The sequence below is a fragment of the Hemitrygon akajei genome, unplaced genomic scaffold, assembly GCF_048418815.1.
Source record: "Hemitrygon akajei unplaced genomic scaffold, sHemAka1.3 Scf000117, whole genome shotgun sequence".
Classification (NCBI taxonomy): domain Eukaryota; kingdom Metazoa; phylum Chordata; class Chondrichthyes; order Myliobatiformes; family Dasyatidae; genus Hemitrygon; species Hemitrygon akajei.
The window spans coordinates 1,908,143-1,928,419 of record NW_027332003.1 but is presented as its reverse complement, the minus strand read 5'-3'; the positions used below and the strand labels follow the sequence as shown (position 1 = coordinate 1,928,419).

At 44.6% G+C, this 20,277-nt stretch overlaps 1 protein-coding gene across 1 annotated transcript in view; it reads left to right on the top strand.

The window, feature by feature from the left end:
* The first annotated feature begins 661 nt into the window (after positions 1-661).
* LOC140723525 (uncharacterized) overlaps positions 662-20,277 on the top strand; it is a 41,476-nt gene continuing 21,860 nt past the window's right edge. The window contains exon 1 of the mRNA XM_073038088.1: positions 662-798. Coding sequence (XP_072894189.1) covers positions 662-798 — 137 coding nt within the window. The remainder of the gene's footprint in view (positions 799-20,277) is intronic.

The window sequence follows — 20,277 nt, the reverse complement described above, 5'->3', positions numbered from 1 at the left end:
AGCCACACTTAGGATGGAGAAAGAGCGCCTGATGTTCTGATTGGCTCGCCTCCAACCCGATGACATGAACAGTGATCTTTGAATCTTCCAGTAATGCTCTCCAACACACGCAAACCTTTATATTTCCCATCTAGGTAGCATCTATGGAAACAAATACACTGGAGTTTTCCAAATGAAACACTTCGGCAGGACTGGAAAACAGAAACCTGAGGAGTAGAATATAAAGTTGGGTGGAGGGGAGATAGAAACACCGTGTGATAGGTGAATCCTGGAGGGGGAGTGATGAAGTAAATAGATGGGAAGTTGATTGGTGAAAGAGGATGGAGGCCATGGTAGAAAGAAGAATAAAAGGTGGGGGGAACACCAGAGGGAGGCGACGGGCGGACAAGGAAATGAAGTGAGAGAGGGGAAAGGCGATGGGAATTGGAGAAAAAGGGGAAAGGGCCTGGGCACATTGCTGGAAGTTTTAGTCAACGATGTTCATGCCATCAGGTTGCAGGATATACAAATGGAATATAAGGTGTTGTTCTTCAAACCTGAGTGCAGCCTCGTCACGACAGTGGAGGAGGCCATGGATGGACAAATCTGAATGGGAATGGGAATTGGAATTAAAGTTGGTGGCCACAGCAAGATCCCGCTGGTTCTGGTGGATGGATAGTAGATGCATGGCGAAGCGGTCTCCCAATCTGCGTCGAGTCTCATCGATATACAGCAGGCCACACCGGGAGCAACGGGCACAATAAGTGACCGCAACAGACTCACAGGGGAAGTGTCGGCTCACATGGAAGGACTGTTTAGGTAAGGATCTGTGGCACTTCTTCTTGTAAGGATAAGAAAGTCGCACACTGGGAGATCCGTATGGAGAGCAGAACGTGGATAAGGAGATAGGGAGAGGTGTGCTTGGTTGTGGATGACGGAGGAACTGCGAGAAGGGGATGGCGTTCTACGTTCGTACTTGTTCTGTACCTCGTCTGACACTGCTACTTGTAAAACACCATCCCATTCTCTCAATTCCTCCACACCACGTTTTATGTCGATGCCTCAGCTTTTGCTTTTACTCCAGTCTTAGAGTAGTGTTTCGTCCCGAAACTACGACTGTACATTTTTTTTTCATAGATTCTGCCTGGCCTGCTGAGTTCCTCAAGCATTTTGTGTGATTCTGATTCTAATTGTTAATATCTATTCCAGAGGACAGACAAGTACCCCTCCCTAAGTAAGCTTCACTGCCCTCTCTGAGACTAACGCTGTCCACAATACACTCGGTACATCTGCAAAAACGTCGCGCACAATTCGAACGAACTTTTCCCTCTTCACTGAGCAAGCTCTTTGGGGAGAAAGCCCAGCGCCATCAGTGCAGTGAGTTAGCGACTGTTCTCCCAGGCTGGTTTTCAGTCTCTGGTGTGGGGCCCTGCTCCAAAAACTGGGCATCAGCACCCACAGATCACTTTCTATTTAATAAAGACATTGTCTTCAGCACAAAGGTAGATGTCCTTACAGCCATCCACACGATATTCCATTGCCACCTTCCCACACACTTACCCGGCCGCTGCATATTCCATTTCATCATCCCAAGCCCTGCTCTGCGCTCACACCTACACATGGTGAATGTCGTCAGAAACTTTGGTCCTTGGATCTCTGGCACTCCTCAGTTCATGGGTGACGTCGCTGTGTCCTGAACACCATTGACCGTGATTTCCCGCTCTTACAGACTGCCAACATGCTGGAGGTGCATATAGACCCAGTGTTTCTTGTGTGATCAATAACCCAGACCCAGGCTTAACTTCAACAACATCTCCGGCACGGTGTTTTGTCTGATACTGAGTCTCTTCGGGTGGGTTGAAGATGATATGGCAGTGTAGACAGCGAGGTGGTTGCACATATTCCAGACGGAGACAGAGGGAATGGGACGGAACATGGCGAAGTGTGGACAGGGGCGGGGGACTGATGGGGGAGAGAGATGAAATTGCTCAATAGAGGCTGCAGGAGTTGCGAGAGAGAGCAGCTGGAACAGAGATGGAGATGTAAGAGTGTGTGAATTAGAGAGAGAAAGCATAGTTGAAGAGGCAGCGAGGCAAGGGCAGGGAGAGAGACTGACAGAAAGAGAGAGAGAGCGAGAGAGAGAAGGAGAAAGAGTGAGAGAGAGAGGAGTGAGAGAAAATGAGAGAGTGAGTGAGAGAGAGAGAGAGAGAGAGGTGGAAATTGGGGGTGGTAAGTACTGAATAACCCCTTGTTTCTAACATCCACTGACTACTGTTCCAATGCTGAGACACTAAGTAGTACGGCTTAGCTCAGTGTTGTCTTGCTGCAGTGGTTGTGTGTTTGCCCAGAGCCTCTATATACGGCGAGATAACACAGGCTGTTGCTGTGCAGAACAGCCAGTGCAGGAGACGGAAAAAAAAAAGAAACTCGTTATTTTAAGTAGTTCGCCCTCAAATATTGCATCGGGATGAAGGGGTTAACCTATGAGGAGAGATTGAGTAGCCTGGGATTATATTCTCTGCAGTTCAGAAGAATGAGAGGGGATCTTGTAGAAACATGCAACATTTTGAAAGGGATAGATAAGATAGAAGTAGGAAAGTAGTATCCATTGGTAGGTGAGACTCAAACTCGGGGACATTGCCTCAAGATTCAGGGGAGAAGATTTAGCATGGACATGAGGAGAATCTGTGGAATTCTCTGCCCAGGGAAGCAGTTGAGGCATCTTCACTAACTATATTTAAGAAACAGTTAGATAGTTTTTTTTTACATTGTAAGACAATTAAGGGTTATGGGGAAGAGGCAGGTTGATGGAGCTGAGTTTACAGACAGATCGTCCATAAACTTATTGAATAGCGAGACAGGTTGGATGGGCCGGATGGCCTACTCCTGCTCCTATTTCTTATTTTTTTAATGTTCTTATGATCGTATGGAGCTACTTTGTGCAAACAGATGTTCATTGATTAACTAGGACACCGCCGCAATGTCACAAACATGAGTGGATCCAGACAGCAGCTGACCTACTTTGCCTACGAGGAGGACAGTATGTGAGACACTTCACCGTTCTCCACAATGCTCCCAAATGAACCTCAGCCACTTATGCAAATGGATGAAGACATCTGTGTAGTTAGAATCCTAGTTTGATCATCATCACATTTCGGACGTTACACAGAACTGCACCTATTCTGTTGTCGAGCTACTGACCATCATTGTCTATAATATGAGCAGGGTGAGTCTGGAATACAACAGTAAAATCACGGGTCAAATCCAGTGGCAGCAGTTCTGGGCACCGACCTCAGGTTAAATCACTTCGTACAGCAACCCATACTGCAGAACTGTGTGCTCATGTAGAGTGACTGGAAGAGATGGTCCCAGCACCTTATTCTGCCCCCTAAGACGGCAGTGCAGGTTACCCATGCAATTCCCAGCGACACTCTCAGACTACTGGGGGTTTGACAGTCTTCAAACCCGCTCTCTAATTCAACTGAAACAGAGGAATATAGGGATTCAGTTCAGAAGCAACCAAACCAATTACACCTTAAAACACCTTCCTGATGATTTGAAATTAAATGCTAGTTCACCTTTAAAGCTAAAGCTATGAATGCAACTAGTAGAACTTTTTTCGAAAAAAAGTCTGACATATAAATTGGACTAGATAACCACAGAACATTAAGCAGAGGGGAAGATGTAGTAGAGTTAGTTGAATTCAAAAATGAGTACCATGAGATGATACAACAGATGGATGAACATGAAATATATACAATAGGTATTTAGGTGTCTACAACAAGCAAAATGGATCATATTCCGACAAATGAAAAAAGCGTTCCGTATAATTTACTTCAGGCTTTCGAAAATCTGCCGAACAAAGTTCAATAGTAAATTTACAACAAATGCAAAGAACGCTTCTGTGATATCCGTGTTAACGTCTTTGTTTTAGCAACATATTTCGGCCGAAATCATTCTCGAAAATTTACAAAGAACAGTAAGAACTGAAAAGGATCACATTCCAAAACACCCGTTATCTCTAAACATATCCTATACCCAGCTTCTACAGAATGGCCATTACATTAGCAGTGGAACCTTTATTTCAGAAGGAATAGAATATAAAAGCAATGCGTAATTTTGAATGAAGCTTTATCGAGCGCTGGGGAAGCCGCTCATGCAGTACAGTGAGCCGTTTTGGTCCAACTATGAACGGATGTGCTATCATCAGACAAGGGCAGTGCAGCATCAATCGCAGAGGAAGGGAAAACATATCTTTGAAGGATTAAAATACTGGAAGAACTTAAAAGGCCAACCTTATTGGCAATCTTTCCAAGAGCAGAAGAGTATCTTATAAAACCTCAGCAACATCTTGTTGTTTTTATATTATATTCCACTTTGAAATGAATCAAAACATTGCACTTTCCTTCTTTATGACAACTCAATCTGTAAGTCAACCTTCACGGAGTCTAGCAAGTCGTCTCTTCAGGCCCTCTGCTCCTCTCATGTTTGAATTGTCTTAGATAACATTCTGCACGTTTGTTCCTTTTGCCAAAATGCATTTTCATTCCTTTCTGAAAACTGTATTCCATCTGCTATTTTTTTCGACCATTCTACCAATTTGTATAAGTCCTTAGACCATGAAGGCATTAGACAAAGGAGTAGAATTAATCCATTCAAACCAATGATCCCGTCTATCATTTTATAATGGCTGATCCCGGATCGATTCAACCCCATACACCTGCCCTCTCACCATATACCCTGATGCTCAAATTTCCTTCCTCAATCGTATTGCTTCCTCGGCACTACCGACCCATCCAACTATCTTCAGAACATCTCTGAACGTTGCAAGAAAGCTATCAATTCCATTATCTCAATCATTGACAAGCAATATGAGAGGTAGCATTCTAAATACAGGCCCCTGAGGAAGATTGCCAGTTACTGGCAGCCAACCAGATAATGCCTCCTTTATTCCACTTGCTGACTCCTGCTATTCTACAATCCCTCCAACCACGTCAGTATCTTTTCTGTAATGCCATGTGATGTTATCTTGTTATGAAGCATCATGAGTAGTACCATATCAACTGCTTTTCAAAAATCCAAGTAAAGGACATCCACTGCCTTTCCTTTTCTCCATACTACTTGTTACATCCTTAAGGAACTGTTTCAGATTTGTCAGGCACGATGTCCGTTGACAGAGATCATGCTGTTTTTGACAGCTTTATCATTCATCTCCAATTACCAGAAACATCATTGTTATTACTGGACACCAAAACGTTCAAAGCTACCTAGGTTAGTCTATAAGTCTTAAAATGTTTTTCTTTATTTGCCTTCCTCCCTTCTTAAAGTGTGCAGTAACATTTGAAATTATACTGTCCTCCGAACCCATACCAGAATCGAGTGATTCTTGAAAGATCATAACCAATGCATCTGCTATCTCTTCGGCAACATCTTTAAGAGCTTCGTGTTGTACAATGTATGCCTTTTCGTTTCCCTGGCACTTTTTCGTTTGTAATAGCAAAGGCTCTCACTCGTTCTCCCTGTCTTCCAAAGTAAGGTCTAATGCAAAGTTCTCATTCGGCTCATATGCCATTTCTTTTCCCCCTATTACTACTTCACCAGCATCACTTCCAGTGGTCTATTTTCAGCTCTCACCTCCCTTTTACTCTTTACGTAACTGAAAAACAGACTTTTAGCATCCTACTTCATGTCATTGGCTAGTTTGCCCACATATTTAATTTTTTTGATTATTTTGAGTTTCCTGGCCACGTTTTTGGATTTAAAAAAAACACAATAACTTATTAAACATGATGCGACCCTTCCTACAGTCAACACCTCGGTCCAAGAACCAAGTGCCTCTGCTATAAAAGTCGACTGTGCAATATTGCTGGTTTCTAAAGTAAAATCTTCCCGCAGAATGCTGCAAACAAACTTTGTTTTTTGTATTTATTTGATTGTGCAATTTGAGCCTGAGAAGGGAGAGTCATACTTTTTTTAACACACAACGTCCAAATTGTCTAAATCAGTGTTAACAGTAATAAATACAAGGTGTTGCTCTTTCTAGCCGACGCACAGATTTCTACTTCTCCCTTCTGCAAAACTCCTTCCACATATCGCATTGGTTCGCTGCCCTGATTTGGATCTTTTAATCCCTAATTCCCGACGATACATCAGTCAGGTACACTACCACGCCTCATTCCTCCTCATGTCTTACCCACTCTAAACTCCATTCTCTCTGCGCCTATCCCAAACTTACCAAAAAAAACCCCAGACAAAGTTTGTGCTGTTGTAATGTTTCGGACTGAATTTGTGGAGTCCAACACCTCCTTATCCCTACCACATGAAGAAAGCCCAGCTCCGCAGTGTCGCAAAACTATCTCCGACACTGTTACTGACCTCATCAGTTCTGCAGAGCTCCCATCCACTGTCATCAAACTCACAGATCCTTCGCCCAGATCTGTTTATTTTGCCCAATACCCAAGATCCACAATCGCGACTGTTCCAGGTAGGCCCATTTGCTGCCTGTTCCTGACCCACTGTACTCCAATGCTCGTACCTCAAACCGATTCTGTCTTCCCAGATTCAGTCTCTTCCCAGCTACATCGGCGAAACTTATCATGCTCGTGATCTCCTCTCTAACGATCAATTTCCTGACCACGATTGCCTCATTTTCAGTGTGAATGGCCACTCTCAATACGCCTCTACCCTGATCCGCCACCACTTTCCTCTGTCTGGCAGAATTCAGCCTCACCCTCAATATTTTTCTTTCGGCTCCTTCTACTTTATCCAGGCACGAAGGCTGTCTATGGGCTTCGTCCCTGTGCCAAACTTTCCCCAGAAATGTTCCCCATCTTGTCCTCCAGAACACTGATGACAGCATTGATGCTTTTCATGCACCTGCTCTGAGGCCGTGAATTTCATCACATTTGCCACCAACGTCCACACTGACCTTAACTACACTTGGTCCATTTTAACAACTCCCTTCCCTTGCTCGATCTCTGTGTCTCCATCACTGGAGATAAATTGTCGACCCTCTTCATTAGAAACATACCGGCTCCAACTGTTACCTGGTCCATATCTCTTCCCTTGCAGTTTCCTTTAAAAATACCATTCCCTTTACTCCTTTCCTTCATCTCATCCGCATCTGCTCCAAGAATGGGGCCTCCATTCCAGATCAGAGCTGCCTTCTCTCTGCGGCCCTAAATACAGATTACACTCTTTTCCACAGTTGCTGCCTGATTTTCTGAGCTCTTCCTGCATTTTAATCCTTCAAAATTAATTAGTAAAATATAATTCACCTCCTTTACAAATGATACTGCACTCACCTTCTAGCACATCCCTTCTTAGTGAGACCAAAACGGGTCACAGTACGCCAAAAGCAGCCTGCCCAGAGTTTTTGGAAGTTTCATTCATTCTTGCTTTTATATTCTATTCCTCTTGAAATGAATGGTAATATCGCATTGGCATTTCGCAGCAGCGACTCAACCGGCCAATAAACGTTTAAGGAATTCTAAAATATTCCGTGCTTTTATTTAATCATACAGGAGAAGACACTGCATTCAATTCCCTACCTCTTTGCCCATTCTCCCAATCCGTCTAAATCATTGTGGAGCCTGTCTGCATTTTCAAAACTATCTTCCCCTCTACCTATTTTAGCATCATCTGAAGGTTTTGCCACAAAGCCATCTATTCCACTTCCGCAGAATGCTAGAACATAGAATATAGAACATAGAACAACACAGCACATTACAGGCCATTCGGCCCACAATGCTGAGCCGAACCTTAAACCCTGCCTCCAATGTAACCCTCCACCTTAAATTCCTCCATATGTCTGTCTAGTAGTCTCTTAACGTTCACTAGTGTATCTGACTCCACCACTGACTCAGGCTGTGCATTCCACGCAAGAACCACTCTCTGAGTGAAACATCTTCCTCTAATATCCCCCTTGAACTTTCCTCCCCTTACCTTAAAGCCATGTCCTCTTGTAGTTTGCAGTGGTACCCTGGGGAAGAGGCGCTGGTTGTCCACTCTATCTATTCCTCTTAATATCTTGTATACCTCTATCATGTCTCCTCTCATCCTCCTTCTCTCAAGAGAGTAAAGCCCAGTCTCCCCTAATCTCTGATCATAATGCATACTCTCTAAACCAGGCAGCATCCTGGTAAATCTCCTCTGTACTCTTTCCAAAGCTTCCACATCCTTCCTACAGTGAGGCGATCAGAAATGGACACAGTACAGCAAGTGTGGCGTAACCAGAATTTTATAGAGTGCATCATTCCCCTGCGACTCTTAAACTCTATCCCTCGATTTATGAAAGCTAACACTTCATAAGCTTTTGTAACGACACTATCTACCTGTGAGGCAACTTTCAGGTATCTGAGGACTTGTACCCCCATATCCCTCTGCTCATCCACACTCCCAGGTACCCTGCCATTTACTTTGTACTCTGTCTTGGAGTTTGTCCTTCCAAAGTGTACCACCTCATACTTCACCGGTCTGAACTCCATATGCCACTTTGCAGCCCAATTCTGCATCCTATCAATGTCTCTCTGCAATCTTCGACAATTCTCAATGCGATCTACAACACCAGCAACCTTTGTGTCGTCTGCAAACTTGCCAACCCACCCTTCTACACCCACTTCCAGGTCGTTAATAAAAATTTCAGAACCGATCCTTGTGGGTCACCACTAGTCACAACCCTCCAATCAGAATGTACTCCCTCCACCATGACCCTCTGCCTTCTGCAGGCAAGCCAATTCTGAATCCATCTGGCCAAACTTCCCTGGATCCCATGCCTTCTGACTTTCTGAATAAGCCTACCGTGTGCTACCTTGTCAAATGCCTTACTAAAATCCCTGTAGATCAGATCCACTGCACTTCGCTTATCTATATGCCTGGTCACCTCCTCAAAGAACTCTATCAGGCTTGTTAGGCACGATCTGCCCTTCACAAAGCCATGTGGACTGTCCCTGATAAGTCCATGATTCTCTAAATGCCCATAAATTCTATTTCTATAATTTTTTTCCAACTGCTTTCCCACCACAGGCGTAAGGCTCAATGGTCTATAATTACCCGGACTATGCCTACCACCTTTTTCTGAACAAGGGGACAACATTCGCCTCCCTCCAATCCTCCGGTACCATTCCCGTGGACAACGAGGATATAAAGATTCTAGCCAGAGGCTCAGCATTCTCTTCCCTCGCCTCGTGGAGCAGCTTGCGGAATATTCCATCAGGCCCCGGGGACTGATCCGTCCTAATGTATTTTAACAACTCCAAACCCTCTTCTGCCATAATATCAACATGCTCCAGAACATCAAGTTCCCTCTCATTGGTGAATACCGAAGAGAAGTATTCGTTGAGGACCTCCCTCACTTCCACAGCCTTATCCCTAACCGGCCTTATCTTCACTCCTGTCAACCTTTTCTTCTTCACATAATTGAAGTATACCTTGTGGTTTTTCTTTACAAAACTCGCTAAGTCCTTCTGATGCCCCTTTCTTGCTCTCCTCAGCCCCTTCTTAACCTCCTTTCTTGCTACCCTATTTCCTGAATAAACCCATCTGATCCTTGCTTCCTAAACCTCACGTATGCTGCCTTCTTCCATCTGACCAGATTCTCCACCTCACTTGTCACCCATGGCTCCTTCACACTACCATTCTTTATCTTCCTCACCGGGGCAAATTTATACCTAACATCCTGCAAGAGATCCTTAAACATCAACCACATGTCCATAGTACATTTCCCTGCAAAAACATCTTCCCAATTCACACCTGCAATTTCTAGACTTATAGCCTCATAATTTGCCCTTCCCAAATTAAAAATCTTCCTGTCCTCTCTGATTCTATCCTTTTCCATGATAATGCTAAAGGCCAGGGAGCGGTGGTCACTGTCCCCCAGATGTTCACACACAGAGATTTGTGACCTGATCCGTTTCGTTACCTAATACTAGATCTACTATGGCATTACCCCTAGTAGGAATGTCAACATACTGTGACAGAAATCCGTCCAGGATGCACTTAACAATCTCTGCCCCGTCTAAACCACATGAACTAATCAGTTGCCAATCAATATTAGGTAAATTACAGTCACACATGGTAGCAACCCTGTTATTTTTGCACTTTTCCAAAATCTGGCTCCCAATCTGCTCCTCTGTATCTCTGCTGCTACCAGGGGATCTATAGAATACTCCCAATAGAGTAACTGCTACCTTCCTATTCCTGACTTCTACCGATACTGACAGAGAAGATGATCCTGCTACATTACCCACCCTTTCTGTAGCTGTAATAGTATCCCTGACCAGTAATGCCCACCTCTCCTTTCCATTTCTCCTTCTCTATCCCTTTTAAAGCATTGAAATCCAGGAATATTCAGAATCCATTCCTGCCCTGGTGCCAGCCAAGTCTCTGTAATGGCCTTCACATTATAATTCCATGTATTTATCCAAGCTCTCTGTTGATCACCTTTGTTTCTGATGCTTCTTGCATTGAAGCACACACACTGTAGCCCTTCTACCTTACTACCTTTACACCCTTTATTCTGTTTCCCTTTCCTCAAAGCCTCTTCATAAGCTGGATCTGGCTTTACTCCAAGCACTATACTTGCAGCTCTCACATGACATTTATCCTCCTCCACCTCACTATCTGCTCTAACACTCTGTATCCCTTCTCCCTGCAAATCTATTTTAAACCCCACGGAGCAGCAGTAGCAAAACATCCCGCAAGATGGTAGTCCGCTTCCAGTTCAGTTCAGTTCAGGGTAGTTAAGAAAGCTTATGGAGTATTAGGTTTCATAAGTCGAGGGATAGAGTTTAAGAGTCACAATGTAATGATGCAGCTATATAAAATTCTGGTTAGGCCACACTTGGAGTACTGTGTCCAGTTCTGGTCACCTTACTATAGGAAGGATGTGGATGCATTGGAAAGGGTACAGAGGAGATTTACCAGGATGCTGCCTGGTTTAGAGAGTATGCATTATGATCAGAGATTAGGGGAGACTGGGCTTTACTCTCTGGAGAGATGGAGGATGAGAGGAGACATGATAGAGGTATACAAGATATTAAGAGGAATAGATATAGTGGACAGCCAGCGCCTCTTCCCCAGGGTACCACTGCTCGGTACAAGAGAACATGGCTTTAAGGTAAAGGGAGGGAAGTTCAAAGAGGATATGAGAGGATGGCTTTTTACTCAGAGAGTGGTTGGTGCGTGAAATGCACTGCCTGAGTCAGTGTTGGAGGCAGATTCAGTAGTGAAATTTAGGAGACTACTAGACAGGTATATGGAGGAATTTAAGGTGGGGGGTTATATGGGAGGCAGGGTTTAAGGGTCGGCACAACATTGTAGGCCGAATTTCCTGTACTGTGTTGTATTGTTCTATGTTTTATGAACTATTGGAACTAATCAGGTGCCAGTCAATATTAGGGAAGTTAAAGTCACCCCTGATAACAACCCTGTTATTTTTGCACCGTTCCAAAATCCCAATCTGCTCGTCCGTATCTTTGCTGCTCCCAGGGGGCCCATTGGATACTCCCAGAAGAGTAACTGCTCCCTTCCTGTTCCTGACTTCTATCGACACTGACAGAGAAGATGATCCTGCTACATTACCCACCCTCTCTGTAGCTGTAATAGTATCCCTGACCTGTAATTCCACCCTTCATCCCTCCCCCCATCCCTTTTAAAGCACTGAAATCCAGGAATATTGAGAATCCTTTCCTGCCCTGGTGCCAGCCAAGTCTCCGTAATGGCCACTACATCATAATTCCATGTATGTATCCAAGCTCTCAGTTCATCACCTTTGTTCCTGATGCTTCTTTCGTTGAAGTTCAGGTACTTTTTCCCCTTCTACCTTACTAAATTTACATGTTTTATTCTGCTTCACTTTCTTCAAAGCCTTTTTATATGTCAGATCTGGCTTTATTCCATTCACTATACTTGCAGATCTCGCATGACCTTTATCCTCCTCCACCTCACTATCTGCTCTAATATTCTGGTTCCACTCCCCCTGCATATCTAGTTTAAACCCCTCGGAGAAGCACTAGCAATCCTTCCCCCAAGGAAGTTAGTCCCCCTCCAGTTCAGCTGCAACCCGTCCGTCGGAACAGGTCTCACATTCCCTGGAACAAAGCCCAATTGTCCAGAAACATGAAGCCCTCCCTCCTGCACCAACTCCTTAGCCACGTATTTAGCTGCATTATCTTCCTATTTCTGGCCTTACTAACATGTAGCTGGTCCTGTCCTTCAACTTTGAACCTGACTCCCTAAATCTTCTTTGTAGGACCTCCTCCTTCTTCCTATCCACGTCATTGGTCCCTACATATACCACGTCATCCAGCTGCTCACCCTCCCTCTTGACAATACTGAGAACTCGATCCGAGATATCGTGGGCCCTGGCACCTGGGAGGCAACAGACCATCCGGGATTCTCGATCTCTTCCACAGATCCTCTCATCTGTCCCCCTAACTATCGAATCCCCAATCACTACTGCTCTCCTCTTTTCCCTCCTTCTCTTCTGAGCCAAGGGTCTAGTCTCGGTGCCAGAGATGCAACCACTGCAACTTGTCCCTGGTAGGTCGTCCCGACCAACAGTATCCAAAACGTTCTTACGTATAACTTAAGCGATCCCAACGCAGACCACTGTGGAATACCACTAGTCACCGACAGCCTACCAGAAAAGGCTCTCTTTATTCTCACTCTTTCCTACCTGCTAAACAGTCATTGCTTTTTCAATGCTAGCATCTATCATGTAATACCGTGGATCTTGACGTTTTTAGCAGCCTCATGTCTGCTGCCTTATCAGAGGTCTTCTAAGAATCCAAGAACAGAACAGCTACCGATTCTACATTATCTATTCTGCTTGATAATCTCTGAAGGAATTCCAAAAGCTTTGTAAAGCAAAACCTTCCCCTGAGGAAAACTTGCTGACACTTGTCAGAAAATATGTTGACTGTAATATTCGATTTAAACATCTTCCTAGACACTGAAATCAGCCTAATTGTCCTGTCCTTTCTTCTGGCTCTCTCCCTTCCTGACAGTTTGAGTGACGTTTGCAATTTTCCATTTTTCCGGATCCATGCCAGATTTAATTGACACTTGAAAGATCACTATTGTTGCTTCCGCAATCATGTGCTCCACGTATTAGGACCCTGGTGGGGCATAATATCTTGTCCAGGAGACTTTTAAAACTTCAGGCTTCGATATCCAAAGAACCTTCTCTCTTCCAATGGCAACTTCACACGCATTGTCCTTGACACTCTCGAATTTCTGACATATTTCTTGGTCGTTTATTCTGTATTTTTGATCATTTTTGTATTCACCAGGTGGCCCCGTAATGCCACAAGGGGCCCCTCTGTTTCTGGGATGAGGTCTCCCGATGTGAGCCAGGCTTTGGAAGTTTCGTTGTAGACATCTAGTCTGCTCAGATGACGGACTAGTGTTCCAGGGAGGGTCATGTTCCCCCATTTGTTAACTTCTTCTCCTGTAGTGACTATGTCATAAGCTTTCTGAGTTGTTCTTTCCTTTAGGTGTAATGGCGTGTACTTCTTGTCAGAATGTATATGTTCACATGAGGTATGAATTCCGTTTTTTTTTGATGAAACTATATTATTAGAAGTGTTATCTGACTGTTTAGTATTTAACATCCTGGAAGAGGTTCCACTGCTAAAGTAATGGTTTTTCTGTAGCAGGTGAATTTGGATTATAGTTAGCGATAATGGGTGTTTTCGAAAGTAAACTGGATCTTTTGTTAGGGTAATCGTGATTAGATGGAGCAAGGGTTCACAGTTGGTCAATATGTCACTTGGAAGAGTTAAGTTTAATTATAATTGGCCCTTTTGTTTTTTTTCTATCCTTATTTTCTTTTCTAAACCTTTAGTTAAGATTCATAAATATAATTCCTTTTATCTTATGCCGCATGCTGTCTATTATTTCTTGGCACTGACTTTATAACAGGGCAGCAAAGTACACAGCATCCACACTGAACGGGGTTTGCGGTGGGAGAGCTCTCTGAGTATCACGGGTTCGGCAAGACCGGAGTGTATATTAATCTAGACTTACGCAGCCAGGGAAACCAGCGGGGTTTCATGTTATTGTTTAATGTCTGTTATTATTCTTCCCCTTCTGTCCTCTGTAATGTTAATCTAAGTGTGCTGGAGTGTACATTTTTCGAATCTACCGGAAGTGTTTATTGCACTTGTTTTATGTTTACTATTGAGCTTTGTTTGCCAGATTTTCTAAAGCCTGAAGTAAATTCTGTGGAAAGTTTTGACTCTGTAGCAGTCGGATTTTTTTTTTTGCTTTGACACCTAGATACCTATATATTTCATTGTCATCTATCTGTTGTATGGTATCATGCTAATCGGTTTTAAATTCGACTAACTCTATTACTTCTTTCTCACTGTTTAATGTTCTGTACTTACCTTGTCCAGAGTAACATAGAAACATAGAAAACCTACAGGACAATACAGGCCCTGCAGCCAACAAAGTTGTGCCGAATATGTCTCTACCTGAGAAATTACTAGGCTTACCTATTGCCCTCTATTTTCCTAAGATCCATGAACCTACCCAAATATCTTAATAGACCCTACCGTATCCGTATCCACCACCATTGCTGGCAGCGCATTGCACGCACTCACGCATATGTTCCTAATTTTTGGAAAGGGATCTGCTATTGTATTAATTGCTTTAGCTTTATTGGTGATGTAGCGTTTAATTTCAAATCGTCCAGGAAGGTGTGTTAAGGTAAGATCGCTTGGTTGTTTCTGATCTGAAACCCTATGCTTCTCCGATTCAGTCAATTACAGAGCGTGTTCGCAGACAGTCCAAACCCTAATCGGCATTGAGTGTCACCCGGAAAAATGCTTTGGTTTAATTTGAAACGCATGGGGAACCTGCGCCACCGTCTCTTGTGCGGTCGAACATGCCGGGGTCATTCTTCACCGTGAGTCTACATGAGCGCACAGTTTCGCAGTCGGCATTGCTGCACGGAGGGTTTTTATCTGAGGTTGTTTCCTCAACGCCTGCCACTGGATCCGACCTGTGGGTGGACAGTTCTACCCTGGACTCTACTCCAATAACAGACACTGAGCGTCATTACCTGGACAACAGAACAGGTGCAGCGGAAAAGCAATGACGACCAACCTGGGACTCTAACGATGTTGATGCCTTCTCTCATTTGCTTAAGTGATTCAGGTTAATTTGGAAGCTTTGTGGAAAACTGTGAGGGGTCTCACATACTGTCCTCACAGTAGGCAAAGTAGGTGGCGGGTTCAGCTGCTGTCTGGATCCGCTCATGTTTGTGATATTGATGTGGTGTCCTAGTTAATTAATGAGCTTCGGTTTGCACAATGTCGCTCCATTCGATGATGCAATACTTGCAGTTGGAATACTTAAAATCACGAGTTGTTTTTTATTCTCCTGCATTGGCTGTTCTGGATAGCAACAGCACGTGTCATCCCTCCATATATAGAGGCTCTGGACAAGTGCACACCCAGTACAGCAAGTCAACACTGAGGTAAGCCGTAGCACTTAGCGTCTGGCAGTAGACAAGTGATTATGCTGTACGTATCGTGTTTTCTCTCTCTCTCTCTCACCCCCTCGCCCTTTCCCTCCCTCTCTCTCTCTATGTCTCTCTGTCCTCTCTGTCTCTCTCTTACTCACACCTCCCCTACCTCTCTATCTCTGTTCCGGTTCCTTTCTCTCCTACTTCCTCCAGCATCCGTCTTACAATTTCATCTCTCTTTCTTTCTGTCTCTCTCCGCCATTCGTCTCTCCGTCTCTGTCCCCATTATGCAATATCCCGCACCCTGCCCTCCGTTTCTACTGGAATATATGTATTCACCTCGATCTTTACCCTCCAATATCGTCTTCATCCCATCCAAATAGACTCTGTATCAGACAAATCAGCGTGCCGGAGATGTTTGTGAGGTTAAATCTGGGGCTCGGTTAATAATTACACCAGGATCACTGGGTCTACATGCATCTCTATCATGTGCGCAGTCTATGAGAAGAGAGAAATCCCGGTCAGTGGTGCTCAGGTCACAGCGACGTCAGCCCATGAACTGAGGGGTGTCACAGGTTCTATTACCAAGGTTTCTGACCACACTAGCCAAAGTGACAGTATGAGCGAAGGGCGGGCGTGGGATGATGAAAGGGGATACGGAGCGGCTGAGTGAGTGTGTGGGAAGGTGGCAATGGAAAATCCTGTGGATTATTATAAGGGTATCTACTTTCGTACAGAAGACAGAGTCATTATTATATGAAAAGAGATATGTTGGCGGTGATGCCCAGTTTGAGGAACTGTTGCACCATACGCAGAGATGAAAGATACTTAAAATCACAATTTGTTTTTCTTCTCCTGCATTGACTGTTCCGGATAGCAGCAGCCTGTGTCATTTCTCCGAATCTAGAGCCCTGTGGCAACCCACTGGTCACCAATTGCCATTCCGAGAAACACCCATTCACCGCTACCCTTTGCTTTCTATCTGCCAACCAGTTTTCTATCCATGTCAATGCCTTCCCCCCGATGCCCTGAGCTTTGATTTTACCCACCAATCTTCTATGTGGGACCTTATCAAATGCCTCCTGGAAATCGAGGTACACTACATCCACTGGATCTCCTCCGTCTAACTTCCTGGTTACATCCTCGAAAAACTGCAACAGATTAGTCAGACATGATTTACCCTTGGTAAATCCATGCTGGCTCAGCCCAATCCTATCACTGCTATCTAGATATGCCACTATTTCATCATTAATAATGGACTCTAGCATCTTTCCCACCACCGATGTCAGGCTGACAGGTCGATAGTTCTCTGTTTCCTCCCTCCCTCCTTTCTTAAAAAGTGGGATAACATTAGCCATTCTCCAATCCTCAGGAACTGATCCTGAATCTAAGGAACATTGGAAAATGATTACCAATGCATCCGCAACTTCCAGGGCCACCTCCTTTAGTACCCTAGGGTGCAGACCATCTGGACCTGGGGATTTGTCAGCCTTCAGTCCCATCAGTCTTCTCATCACCGTTTCATTCCGAATGTCAATCTGTTTCATTTCCTCTGTTACCCTATGTCCTTGGCCCATCCATACATCTGGGAGATTGCTTGTGTCTTCCCTAGTGAAAACAGATCTAAAGTACTCATTAAATTCTTCTGCCATTTCTCTGTTTCCCATAACAATTTCACCCAATTCATTCTTCAAGGGCCCAACATTGTTCTTAACTATCTTCTTTCTCTTCACATACCTAAAAAAGCTTTTGCTATCTTCCTTTATATTCCTGGCTAGCTTGCGTTCGTACCTCATTTTTTTCTCCCCGTATTGTCTTTTTAGTTAAGTTCACTTGTTCCTTAAAAACTTCCCAATCATCTGTCCTCCCACTCACCTTAGCTCTGTCATATTTCCTTTTTTTTTAATGCTATGCAATCTCTGACTTCCTTTGTCAACCACTGTGGCCCCTTTCCCCCCTTTGAATCCTTCCTTCTCTAGGGGATGAACTGATTTTGCACCTTGTGCATTATTCCCAAGAATACCTGCCATTGCTGTTGCAGTGTCTTTTCTGCTAGGCTATCCGTCCAGTCAACTTTGGCCAGCTCCTCCCTCATGGCTCCATCGTTTCCCCTGTTCATCTGCAACACTGACACCTCCGAGCTGCACTTATCCCTCTCAAATTGCAGATAAAAGCTTATCATATTGTGATCTCTACCTCCTAATGGCTCCTTTACTGTGAGATCGCTTATCAAATCCTGTTCATTACAGAACACTAAATCCAGAATAGTCTTGTCCCTGGTCGGCTCTCGTACAAGCTGTTCCAAGAATGCATCCCGTAGGCACTCGACAAAATCCCTATCCTGTGGTCCAGCACCAACCTGATTCTCCCAGTTCACCTGCATGTTGAAATCCCCCATAACTACTGCGACATTACCTTTGCCACATGCCAATGTTAACTCCCTATTCAACTTGCACCCAACATCCTCTACATAGCACCATCCAGAGACAGAGAAGCAGTTTCAGCGACAAGTTACTGTCGATGCAATGCTCCTCAGTCAGGATGAAGAGGTCAATACTCCCCAATGCCATTAGGCTTTACAATTCAACTGCCAGGACTTAAGAACTTTTTTAAAGCTATTATTAATGCTTTTTGAGTTAGTGATTTAGATGCATATCATATTATTACTGAGTTAAGTATTGTATGTAATGAGTTTTTGCTACAACAAGTTTATGGGACATTGGAAAAAAATGTTGAATTTCCCCATGGGGATGAATAAAGTATCTATCTATCTATCTATCTATCTATCTATCTATCTATCTATCTATCTATCTATTTATCTATCTATCTATTCATGCTACTGTTTGGTGGCCTGTAGACAAGACCCATTTGGGTCCTTTTGTCCTTACGGTTCCTCAGTTCTATCCACACAGACTCTACTTCTCCTGACCCTATGTCCACCCTTGCAAAGGACTGAATCTCATTCCTCACCAACTGGGCCACCCCATCCCCTCTGCCCACATTTCTGTCCCTACGATAGCACGTATACCCTTGTATATTCATTTCCCAGGTCTGATCTCCCTGCAGCCACGTCTCCGTTATCCTAACAACATCACAGTTACCCATTCGCACCTGGGCTTCAAGCTCATCCGCCTTATTTCTGACACTTCGTGCATTCAGATATACAATTTTTAGCCCATTTCTCCTCTCTCTGTTTGAATCGCTGCCTATTGTGCTTAACCCAACTCCCCGAACTCCCATCGGGCTATACGCCCCTAGAATTTGTTATCCTTCCTAAATTTACTTATTCGTTCAACACATTTAACTCCATGTTCCGTCAGACCATCCCTCTGTACATGAGTCCTCCTTATCACTTGTTCCGCCCCACCTTCCTCTACTACACACTTAATATTCCGGAACCGTGTAGTCCACACCTGTCTTTTATTCTTCCTCTCGCTATCCTGTCTCACATTCTGGATCCCTGCCCCCTGCAAATCCCCCCCCAAGAAGCACTAGTAAACTTCCCTGCAAGTATGTTAGTACCGCTCCAGTTCAGGTGTAAACCGTCCCTTCGGAACAGATCCCACCTTCCCTGGAACAAAGCCCAATTATCTACAAACCTGAAGCCCTGCCTCCTGCACCATCCTCTCAGCCACGTAATAATCTTTATAATCCTTCTGTTCCTTGACTCACTCGCACGTGGCACAGGTAGCAATCCTGAGATTGTTACCCTGGAGGTCCTGCTCTTCAGCTTCGCACCCAAATCCCTGAACTCCCTACGCAGGACCCCCTCACTCATCCTACCCACGTCATTGGTCCCTACATGGACCACAACATCTGGGTTCTTGCCCCCCCTCTCGAGAATAACCTGCACCCGATCTGAGATGACTCGGACTTAGGCACAAGTGAAGCAACATACCATCCGAGACTTCCGATCTTCCCCACAAAATCTCCTATCCGCCCCCCTGACTATAGAATCCCCTATCAATACCGCTCTCTTCTCTTCCCTCCTCCCCTTCCTAGTCAAGGGTCCAACATCAGTGCCAGAGACAGGACCACTGCAGCTTGTTCCTGGTAGGTCATCCCCACTAACAGTATCCAAAGCGGTATACTTATTTTTGATGGGGACGGCCACAGGGGTGCACTTCTCTGTCTGCTCCCCCTGCCTCTCTTGACTGTCACCCATTTGCCTACCTCCTGTCTTTTCGGTGTGACTGCTTCCCGATAACTCTTATCTATCTCTGCCTCTGCCTCCCGAATGCTCTGCAGTTCGTCGAGCAAATGCTCCAATTCCCTAACTCGGTCTGATAGGAGCTGCAGCTGGATGCACCTATTGCAGGTGTGGACATCAGGAACAACTGTGTTGACCCTGACCTCCCACATACTGCATACGGAGCACACCACTGCTCGAACCGTCTCCCCCATTACCTGATCCTAGATTTGTCAGAATCCCAGATTATACCTGGGACTCGGTTAATAACCACACAAAGAACAGTGGGTCTACATGCATCTCTATCATGTGCGCAGTCTATGAGAAGAGGGAAATCATGGTCAGTGGTGCTCAGGTCACAGCGACGTCAGCCCATGAACTGAGGGATGTCACAGGTTCTATTACCAAGGTTTCTGACCACACTCACCAGAGTGACGGTATGAGCGAAGGGCAGGGCGTGGGATGATGAAAGGGGATACGGAGCGTCTGAGTGAGTGTGTGGGAAGGTGGCAATGGAAAACCCTGTGGATAGCTATAAGGGCATCGTCTTTGGTGTAGAAGACATAGTCATTACTAAATGAAAAGAGATCTGTTGCTGGTGATGCCCAGTTAGTGGAGCTGTTGCACCATACCCAGA